Source organism: Olea europaea, chromosome 8, assembly GCF_002742605.1.
Source record: "Olea europaea var. sylvestris chromosome 8, O_europaea_v1, whole genome shotgun sequence".
Classification (NCBI taxonomy): Eukaryota; Viridiplantae; Streptophyta; class Magnoliopsida; order Lamiales; family Oleaceae; genus Olea; species Olea europaea.
The window spans coordinates 8,972,980-8,984,533 of record NC_036244.1 but is presented as its reverse complement, the minus strand read 5'-3'; the positions used below and the strand labels follow the sequence as shown (position 1 = coordinate 8,984,533).

The 11,554-nt window shown below is 29.9% G+C and overlaps 1 protein-coding gene across 1 annotated transcript in view; it reads left to right on the top strand.

The window, feature by feature from the left end:
* The first annotated feature begins 374 nt into the window (after positions 1–374).
* Positions 375–11,554, top strand: part of LOC111398251 (ankyrin repeat-containing protein ITN1-like) — a 15,270-nt gene continuing 4,090 nt past the window's right edge. Inside the window, exons 1-10 of the mRNA XM_023025178.1 lie at positions 375–522; positions 1,043–1,112; positions 1,666–1,757; positions 1,847–1,870; positions 3,761–3,831; positions 4,146–4,298; positions 4,348–4,404; positions 4,691–4,822; positions 5,171–5,177; positions 5,458–5,540. Coding sequence (XP_022880946.1) covers positions 375–522; positions 1,043–1,112; positions 1,666–1,757; positions 1,847–1,870; positions 3,761–3,831; positions 4,146–4,298; positions 4,348–4,404; positions 4,691–4,822; positions 5,171–5,177; positions 5,458–5,540 — 837 coding nt within the window. The remainder of the gene's footprint in view (positions 523–1,042; positions 1,113–1,665; positions 1,758–1,846; positions 1,871–3,760; positions 3,832–4,145; positions 4,299–4,347; positions 4,405–4,690; positions 4,823–5,170; positions 5,178–5,457; positions 5,541–11,554) is intronic.

Here is an 11,554-nt window from a genome sequence, read left to right as displayed (position 1 = left end):
AAGAGACCAGTAAATCGAGAGGCATCAAATTAATACCGATACCTAAATCACATAAAGAATACTCAAAATAATTGGAACCAATTGTACAAAGTATCATAAAACTTCCTGGGTCTTTTAGTTTAGGAGGTAGCTTTTACAATAGAATTGCACTGCACTCATCGTTCATGTAGACAGTCTCATGTTCTTCTAGCTTTCTTTTGTTAGACAAAATCTCCTTCAAGAATTTTGCATAGCTGGGCATTTGGGGTGTTGCATATGCAAACGGGATATTTATGTGTAGCTTCTTGAATATCTCCACAAACTTGGCAAACTGCTTGTCCAACTTCTTTCTCTATAGCTTCTGAGAAAAGGGAATTGATGGCACATAAACTTTTATGGGGCTTGGTACTCATATTGTGGATGTTTCTTTTCGTTCTTCCTCCTCATTAGTGGTTGGTACAGACTTTTCTTCTTTATCGACCTTTTCAACCATTATCTCTTTTTCTTTTCTCTTTGGTCTCTTTATATGTATCTCTGAAAGTTGTACTCCACTTCTAATTGTAATAGCTTACAATTGCTCTTTTGGATTGACCATTGTATTGCCTAGCAATGTCCCTTGCGGGCGTTCTACAAGCTATTGAGCTATCTTACCAATTTGTGTTTCCAGTTTCTTGATGAATGCTTGCTGATTCTAAAAGTTAGTGTCAATTTACTAGAACACCTTGTCTGTTTTCTACATGTACTGGTTGAACATCTCACCCAAACTTTTTTTCTCGTGTTGGGCATTGTTTGAACTATTTCCTTGCTAATTATCCGACCATTTGAAATTTGGGTGTTGCTTCATCCTAGATTCTATGTTTGAGCAAATGGATTAAAATTTTAAAAGACATTCTGAATAAAATAGACTTGTTCCTCTGGAAAGACCATAGATGTACAGTTTTCTATAAGATGATTAGCCCCGTAGTTTTTGCATGATGGACTGGCTATCACCGTGCTCCTTTTGTTTGTGAATTCACCAATAACTCCACTTGTTTTGTTAATGCTGCTATTTGGGCATTGGTAGATGCTGTGCTATCTAATTCATATATTTATACTGCTTTTGGAGACACAACTTTTTCTACTGAAAATATGGAGTGAGTAGTAGCAATCAATTCAAATAGATCCATACATTTTTGCACTGATTTCCCTATAATCAATCCTCCTATAGAGGAATCCACTTAAGATTTGGACAGCCGTGATAGTCCCGTGTAGAAATACTGCAGTTGATTTTCAATAGTGATCCTATGATTTGGGCATTTTTTCATCAACTCTTTAAATCTGTTCCATGCCTCGTGGTAGCTTCCCCATCTCTCTATTAAAGGTTTGAATTTTTAGTTTGATTTTTGCTATTTTAGCCAGAGGAAAGAACTTATTGCAAAATTTCTTGGTCAGTTTATCCCATGTGGTAATACTTCCATCAGGTTCGGTATCTAGCCATTCCAGTGCTGCATCTCTCAAAGTATATGGGAATAATCATAGCCTGACGGTGTCTCATTAACCTAGAAGCATGACAATTATGACAACTCCTCAGAAATCTTGAGATATGTCTTTGAATTCTCATGAGGTAGCTCGTAGAATTGTAGATTGTTGCTCATCAAATTAATCCAGTTAGCCCTTATCTTGAAGTTGTTTGCCCCCAAAATCTAGATATGCAATATTGGACCATGTAGGCGCTGCTATAGGCATTAAGAACATAGACACTGACAAGTTCCCTTCATTTACTTCTCTTTGCTCTTGCTGTTGATCTCTTGTGATCATCAGTTCAATTGGCTATATAGGAATAGGATTGTTTAGATTGTCGACCATTCGATGTTTCTGTTTTTGTTAGTGTTCCCTGCATCTTCGTCTAAAGGTACGTTCTTTTTTGAATCAAATGGTTCAAGATCATCACCATGGACACGGAGCATACAATGAACACATTTTTGTCAAAATAAAAGAAAATAAAAAAATAACAGTTAAAAATAAATATAAATTAAGACTAGAAGTAATAGTCCCTGGAAACAGCTCTAAAAACTTGTTGTCAATTTTATTTCCGCAAGTATATGAATCGTAACAGGTAATAGTGGGCCTAAAAGTCTAGGTTATCGATCTCACGAGAACTATATTCTAGTACTTAATTCAATTTTTCTTTAGCCACTATCTTATGAAATAAAAAATTGAAAGATTTGAGTTTTAATTTAAATGTGAGAAAATAAGTGAATGCACACACGACTAGTTTGAAAATCAAATTATGAATGGAAGTTAGGGCAAAATAATTTTACCTATTGATCACATTTACATTCTAAATCAAGACTCTTTCCAAATGTAGTGTTCGGTCGAATTCTCCATTATATTTAATTTACTCCTCTCGAGTTCTCATTGATCATATTTAATTAATTAAATTCTATATCTCTATGTAAATCTAACTTAGTTGAATGAGTTCTTCATCCTAGGAATTCAATTATGACCGCAATAATTGGTATAGGTATCTTTGATCATTATACCAATATACCAGATTTTATTACATGGTCTAAATCCTAAACCCATATCTCTATTCGTAAAGGACTCACAAAATCATCAAATTATTGATCAAGTAATTTAATACATTCAATCCATAGTCAAATCAACAAATGGAAGAATTAAAAACCAAAAATCTTAATAAAAAAATATAAAGGATCCCAATTAGTTACATTATTTAGCCTAAGAATAGATTTAACTATTCATAATGAAAAAGGAAAAACCATAGATTGTCATGGCCTCTTAATGTGTGTATCCCCTCTAAAAATGTGAAAAAATTTGTATTTATAGGTGTCGTGCCATGTGTAGATGGTAGGGTTTTAGTCTAGACTCCAAAAAGGGCCGAAATTCTGCTCAAGTTGTGGCTCTTGGCGGCACTGCGTCAGATTCAATGTGGCACCGTAGCGCCCTGGGGCCCCACCTCTCTGATGTTCTCAGCATCGAGGCTCAAGTGATATTGGGCGCCACAGGGCCCTGAATGTGGCACCGCGGCACATACACTCTGTTTTCTTCTTTATTTTTGCTGCCTTGGTGCCACTTGTCCAACAATTTAGCTTTGCTTATTTTGCCTCTTTATCCACAACTTCTTTTCAATCCCTGCCACTAAATTCAATTGATAATCTTTTTCGTATCCTTCACCATCTCGATAAATCTATAAAACAACATTAACAAACACATTAAAAAATTCAATACTCGTAAAATCTAGCTTACAACCAAGTTAAAATTGGCTTAAACTTATGAGTAAAATGCACTCATTAGGGCCTCATTATGATATGGAATTGGTTGCATGAGCTTATCATTTACCTTGTGGAGTGAACTATGAATGCTAAGTATCAAACTATTGTTTGGTTGCCATCACTGAATGTGTTGGAAAGGAACCATCAAGTAAAATGAACTTTTGGAAAATTGATTACAATAACCTTAAGAACGCTTTCCATTAGCTTCTTCTTATCTATGCACCAAGATTGGTGACATCAACCTCAGCATGTACAATGCACTCTAAATTGCATAGTTTAGGAGTGGAATTGAAGAGCAATTATTAAAAGTTACAAGCAATAATTATTTTTAGCAGTTAGTAGGAATTCTTCAATTTTCAGCACTAAGCAGCACTCATTCAGCTAACAAACTGCATAAACATTCATTTTATATAATTTTTTTTCTATTAAAATTTTACTAGTTGCTTTTTATTGTTTGTTTTCGCTATAATTATTGGTATTGTATGAAAATATATGCTCTTGGCCAATAGAAAAGCAAGAGGAGGTGAAGTTGGCATGGGAGGCCACCTTGAAACTTTCACTTAGGGACATATTTTGTGAGGCTAGATGTCGGAAAATATTTTAGACCCAAATATGAGGAATTAACACAATAATATGCAACAAGTCACTTAATTATTTCTAGAAGATTAAAGTATTTAACTCAATTAGCCCTAAGTTTACCAATCACATAAATGTGTAGACCAAAAGCAATAAAATGAATAACACCACATATGATCACAGAGGAAAACCCCTTCGCAGGACCAAAAACTTCAAGGGAAATTTGTCAGTAAAATTTACTTAAAACATTAACTTACAATGAGTTCAAATACTGCAAAACCTTAACTAACTCAAGCCACCTAACTTGCAAATCACTAGGAAACCCTTTTAGTTGTACGATCTGCACTTTCTAGCAACTTTGGGCTTCTTTTCTCTCCGTGTGGATCACCAAGAACAAACTCATTCCGGAGCGTTGGAATTGCGAGTGCCTCTTCTCCTAAACTTCAAAACTTTGAAGAATTATGGATGAAGGTAGGTTTACTAGTGTTTGATCTTTAGACTTTTTCGTGTTGATCTTTAGTTGAGGCAAGAGATTTATGGATATATGGATTTGAACTTCAATATATATTCTCTTGACGTAAAACAAGGCTCAAGCAATTTACAAATTTTGGAATGAAAATAAATCAAGTGGTTGAATGTAGAGATCTTTCGATATAGTATATATCTTCAATAATATGATCTCTATAATGAAATAATGATTCAACATACATTGGGACATTCCCATAACTATATACAAGTGTTTAGTGGGGGGACGGTGTAAAAAGGGCATTTTTTAAAAAAGGGTTGGGGGGGGGGGGGGGGGGTAAAAAGGGATTAAAAATCAATATTTTATGTGAACTAGGATTCTGGATCTGTTGCTATAGCGAAATCCCTCTTGCCATCGAGTTGGGACTTTGTCGCTTGAGCACCAAGGTTTTGGAGGTCGAGTGCCATGGTCTAGCTGTGAGCGCGATGTGGGCTTGCAGCGAGTAGTCAACACGTCAACCTTTTTCTTGGTCCATGTTTTTTTTCTTTGACTCATCCAAGGACTACAATACCAACCATATACTATTTTGACTTTAATTTCAGGAGAGTTGAGTATTTGAGTTAGAGAGAGAAATTGATATTTGATGATGATATGTTTGGATATTTTGATTATTCTTGGAATTTTAATATTGATATTGTGTTTAGAGTTTTGTCAATATTGATAGTAATAATTATATATTTTTTTTAAAAGTTATTGATGAACATAGTAACGCATGTTTTGGTGTTACATATATTTTACTTATGTTGTTTTATACGTGTTAGTTATATTTTTTCATTCTCTTGTTTTTCATTAGTATTATCGTTTTCATGTGTTTCAGAAAATGGGTATGACAGGATAGTTAAATTTTGGGTCTATTTTTCAACACTAGAGAAATAACAAAGACATTGGAATTTTAATATTGATATTGTGTTTAGAGTTTTGTCAATATTGATATTAATAATTATATTTTTATTTAAAAGTTATTGATGAACATAGTAACGCATGTTTTGGTGTTACATATATTTTACTTATGTTGTTTTATACGTGTTAGTTATATTTTTCATTTTAGTTATATTTTTCATTCTCTTGTTTTTCACTTAGTATTATCATTTTCATGTGTTTCAGAAAATGGGTATGACAGGATAGTTAAATTTTGGGTATCATTGATTACAGCACTTGACCAAGGAGAAATCAAGATTCTTTCAATGGTGAGTTGAAGAGATAGGTTCATGAGAAAACTTTCATCAGAATTCTGAGAATGTTAAAGACATATTTTCCATTCACATAATATATTGTTGGAAAGATAATTAAGTAAGGATTCTAGAACATTTTACAGATCTGAATTTGGACATCTCTATGGAAAGTTATTATAATTATACTCCTGACTGTCCAGCTGCCTTATGCACTCGAGAATACAAGGAGTTCTCATAATTTCAAGGTTCCTAGAAGACTTTAATGTATATGAATGATGAATGAACGAATTTGCCTTTTAGACTTCATGTATGTTCATTTAATTTAATTACTCATGCTTGGAGGGTTGTTCCAAGTCATAACTATATAACTCACATCATTGTAAGCCTGGAGGCAGAGAGTTTTGAATACGAATTATGTCTTTTGAGAGGTGTCTATCATTCTCTTCTTAACTCTGTATCTTTTGGTGGATTCCAAGAGTGGTGTGTTTTCTTAGCTCGAGAAATGAGTCCTGGAGCTTGGTCAATTTAAGATAATTAAAGCTCGAGATATAAGTTATTTAAAAGTCCAGAGATTTAAGACATTAAGTTTAAATGAATTTGAATGAAAAGATTTAATGAATAACTAAGCAATAACATTTGATATCTGCATGGTATTTCATTGTGTAGATCTTTTTGTAAAATATTTTTATAAAAACGTTTTAGAGTAAAAAAATTCTCATTTTCAACATTAAGAAAGGCATTCTTAGAGATATGTTACAAGTCATATAAAACATTCATTTTCCTCCATTTTACATGAAAAATGAAATTGTCTTTGGTTCACTTTAAAAAATCCCCTTTAATTAAGCTCAAAGCAATAGCACTGGTGTAAAGGAAAAAGGTTTCAAGAAAATCAAGGTAATTTGTTCTAATTATTTGCCCCATATGTTCATGATATGTATATATGTATCGCTGTGATGTGTTTTACGATTTTTGAAGTTATGAACCACGAGGTTTATGTATGGCTATAATCGGTTTCTACGATTACAGTGAATTCTTCAAAATCAGTATTCATCTGCATAAAATGTCCAATTCTTTTATGTCAATTTGTATATATGTGTGTATATTTCTGATCGAAAGGGTGTAACAATGATATGTCCTATAGAGATTAACGTTTACCCTTCTATATTGTTTGTTCTACTTGATAATTATAATTTCCAAATCTAATGCTTAAAGTTCCATTACTACTTCTGTAAATAATATTATCTTCTGGTACCAATATTGGTTTTTCTAAAACATTTCTTAAATTTTAATCTAATCCTACATTTATTTCTTAAGAGAATTTCTTTGCTGGGATAGCTTTTATACCTTTTTGTCATAATATTGTAATTAATCGATTATTTTCTAATTTATAAATAGTAGTACTATTTTTACTAAGCCTTCCCATAAATCCTGTGCAAATTAATAAATTATCCTCATCTCTTTTCATTTGATGTCCTTTGCTTTTTATTCCTATTTCAATATCATTATACAAATTCTTTGTTTTGACTAAATAGTCTGGTGTAAATTATAATATTCCGTCTTTATTATTCATATCTAATTCTATGCTTCCTAACAATCCATGTTCTATATTTGTGAATCTGTTATCATATAAACATACTAATTTTTTAGCTCCTAAATTTTCTCTATGAAGTATTTTTACTCCTATTATTATTAATCATAAATGAGTCTCTTGTAGATTTTTATTAACAATTTCGTTATAAGATTCTTTTTCTTTTAAATCTAGGGATATAAATTGTTCTTTATATGTACAAGAAGCATATCTTTCTCCATAATACTGATATATTAAAGATTTGCTAAATAAACTTCATTTTTTTATATATGTCTAAAGCTTTTACTAATTTTCGTTTATTTTGTCTAAGCTATTCTATCTGTTCTTCTATATCTGATAGAGATTCTAGTCTTATTTCGGATTATGTTTTTCTACTTAATGTTCTTAGTAAAGGATTACCAATTAATTTACTACTATTGGCTACAATTTGTTTTTCTTTGTTCATTACGTATAGATCCACATAGTCTTCTTAAATTTACTAGGTTCTTTAGTCTTCCCTAATAACTTTTCTAATTTATTGTTATATTATCTAAATCTTGTCTAGTATCTATTGACTTTTCTTTTTTGAATGTTTTAACTCTACTTTCCGATTTTTCTGAGTTAAGATTAGTATCCGTTTTTCCTATATTCTTAAATTTTCTTTTTAGTATTTCGGTATTTTGATTCTTAATATATTCTATATTACTTTCTAGATTTTTTGTATTTTTACTTATATTTTCTAATAAATTTTCTACCTTTTATTTAAATTGTTTCTTTCTAAATTTACGAGGAAATCAACAATATTATTTAGTTGTTTATCCTCAGAGTGTAAAAGATCCTGAAAATTTTTATCAAAATTACAAATCAAAGAAGTTGTAACTAAACTATCTCTTCTTATAAAATTTCGTAAGATTTCTAAATATAAGTAATCTACTCTATTCAAAAACTAATTATCTTTCAGACTAGGAAATCACTCTAATACCAATGAGGGTGGCAATCAGGTCTTAATGGCAAGCAAGGTTTAACAGAAAAGTAATAAAAAAGTCTTTGTAGTAGTAGCAAAAAGTCTAAATCTTATTTATGGTTTGAAAAATAGTAAGAAGAAGTCTTTGTAGTAAGAAAAATAAGTGCCACTTAAATACGCAGAAAGTGATAGAAAGTGACAAATCTTACCAATTAATTTAGTGAGAGTGAAAAAAGTTTTTTAGCCAATTACAAAAGTCTTCAAATTACGTAACCTTAATAGAAAGTCTTCTAATCAGTTCCAAAAACTCTATTAAGATTAAAAATCTTAAAAGAAAAATTTTTCTCTTACAAAAGGGAATTTTACTACTTTTATCTTTATTTTCTCTTATAAGTTTTATGTCTTTTTGCATTTTCATACAATCTTCGGGATCTTTTGTCAAGGAAGCCTTACTATGAATCCCTTGCAAATTAATAAATTATCCTCATCTCTTTTCATTTGATGTTCTTTTGTTTGTATTCTTATTTTAATATCTTTATAGAAATACTTTGTTTTGACTAAATAGTCTGGTGTAAAATATACTATTCCGCTTTTATTGTCCATATCTAATTCTATGCTTCCTAACAATCCCTATTCTATATTTGTGAATCTGCTATATATAAAAATACTAATACTTTAGCTCCTAAATTTATTTTATGAATTCCAATTACTTCTATCATTATTAATCCTAGATGAGTGTGTTGAAGATTTTTATTAACAATTTCTTTATAAGATTCTTTTTCTATAAATCTAGGGATATAAATTGATCTTCATGTGTACAAGAAACATATCTTTCTCCATAATGATGATATGTTAAAGATTTGCTAAATAATTTTCCTTTTTTATATATGTCTAAAGCTTTTACTAATTTTTGTTTATTTTGTCTAAACTATTCTATTTGTTCTTCTATATCTATTAGGATTCTAGTCTTGTTTCACATTCTATTTTTCTACTTAATGTTCTTAGTAAAGGATTACCAACAAATTTACTACTACTTGCTACAATTTGTTTTCCTTTGTTCATTACGTATATATCCACTTATTCTTCTTTAATTTACTAGGTTCATTAGTCTTCCCTAAATCTAAATTTTCTAATTTATTGTTATATTATATAAATCTTGTCTAGTGTCTATTGACTTTTCTTTCAAATGTTTTAACTCTACTTTCCAATTTTTCTAAGTTAAGATTATTATTTGTTTCTCCTATATTGTTAAATTTTTTCTTTTCAGTATTTCAGTATTTTGATTCTTAGTATATTCTAAATTACTTTCTAGAGTTTTTATATTTTTACTTATATTTTTAATAAATTTTCTACCTTTTTATTTAAATTGTTTCTTTCTAATTTTACGAGTAAATCTACAATACTATTTAGCTATTTATCCCTAGAGTGTAAAATATAAATTTTTTTTATCAAAATTACAAATCAAAGAAGCTATATCTAAACTATCTCTTCTTTTAAAATTTCCTAGGATTTCTATATTAAGTAATATACTCTTTTCATTGACTAATTATCTTTTAGACTAGGAAATAGCTCTGATACCAATTAGAGTGGCAAGCAAGTCTTAATGGCAAGCACGGTTTAACAGAAAAATAGTAATAAAAAAGTCTTTGTAATATATCAAAAAGTCTAAATCTTAATTATGGTTTGAAAAATAGTAAGAAGAAGTCTATGTAGTAAGAAAAATAAGTGCCAATTAGACACGTAGAGAGTGATGGAAAGTGACAAATCTCACCAATTTATTAAGTGATAAGTGCCAATTTGTGCCTTTTTGTCTTTTCTTACAATCTTGAGGATCTTTTATCAATAAACTTAGACACTGAGAGATAGAAAGTTTAGTGATTTGCTTTTTGATCTGTAAAGAGGAGTCACCTCTATTTCTATCTAGTGCAGATAATATGTGGCTTCCTGTAACGATTAATCTCCTAATTTCTCGATTTTCTAAACAAATATCAATAAATTCTTTAAAAATTTCTACTGAACAACAAAGCAAAGTAGATAAAATATAATTATCTAATGATATAAAAAAATATTGGATCTTAAAAACAATACGGTAGTAATGGCCTCAAAGTACTTTATCGTTCAACAAATTAATTTTTTTCTATAAACTCTCTCTTAGCTTTCTTCTCAACCTTTTACAAAAGGTTTAAGATTATAACCAAAAAGATTTGTGCCACAAGTTTTGTTAGCTGCAGTATATTTTAGTCCTTAACATTTGCTTATGTCTTGCTTATTTTTTCAACATTTTTTCATTATATTCAAATACTTAACCTTTCATTAATTACCATATCTTATCACTCACGATAATTTTCATCTAACAGATACATTGGAAGTCATAAAATGACTTATTTGTCCCTTATAAATAAGCCCAAAAAAAAAAAAAAAGTAGTTCGATAAAAAAAAATATCTATTACTTCAAAGCTCGTTAACATACTATTAACAGTGTAAATATTGACTTGGCATCCAAGTACATGATCAACGTAGTACGTTGTCTGACTAGTAGTAAAAAGGATTTTGCAATTTAATTTTAAAAACTATTTTATACGGGAGTTCCTTGATATGTTAGGAAGCTTCTTACTGGATGCAGAATAACTGGGGCCTTAGGATATGTTCTAAATTAACCTTCTCATAATTCCATTATATTGAAAGAAATACTTACTGGTCAAAATTCAGGCTAGGGGTTAGCCGTGCTTATTATTATTATTATTATTATTATTATTATTATTATTATTATTATTATTATTATTATTATTATTTCTAATTTTTTTTACTAATTTCTTCTCACCTTCTATTTTGGTTCCATAGTATTGAAGCACTGACACATGTCAGAGCGTATCAATGCATGTCAATGTTCAATTCATTTCAGAACAGACACGTCGGCACCAACAACATGCTAGTACGACTTATTATCCAACCTAATTCCCGGGATATACATGAAAATGGCCCAAATAGTATATAACCTTTTCCAAAATGACCTTTGACTTTTTTAGAAATTTGAAACTATCCAAAATATCCTTGGAAAAATTTAACAACCAACCCTTTATATAATAAAAAGTTTCTTTTTTAGTCCTTAAAAAATCTAACAAATAATTTTTCTAAAAATTTGTAAAAATTATTAATGAATAATTATAAAATGGAAAAGCCCAAATATAAGAGAGGACCATATAATATAAAAAAGGTTGTTAAAAATAAAAAAGAAATTAAATTTGAAAAAGAAATTGATAAGATAGGATATCAAGAACAATTATATGCATCACAAGAAATATTAAAATGTTTTAAAGAAAACTTATTAGAAAATTTCGCTAAAGGAATTGTAAGGTCAATAATCATAAAAGATATACAAGATATAATAGATAAATTGGCAAAAAGAAAGAAAAGTATCTCAAAATATGAAATACCTTTTGAAACAGACATAGATATGATAACAGATATTGATATTATAAATTCTCAAACATTATTAGA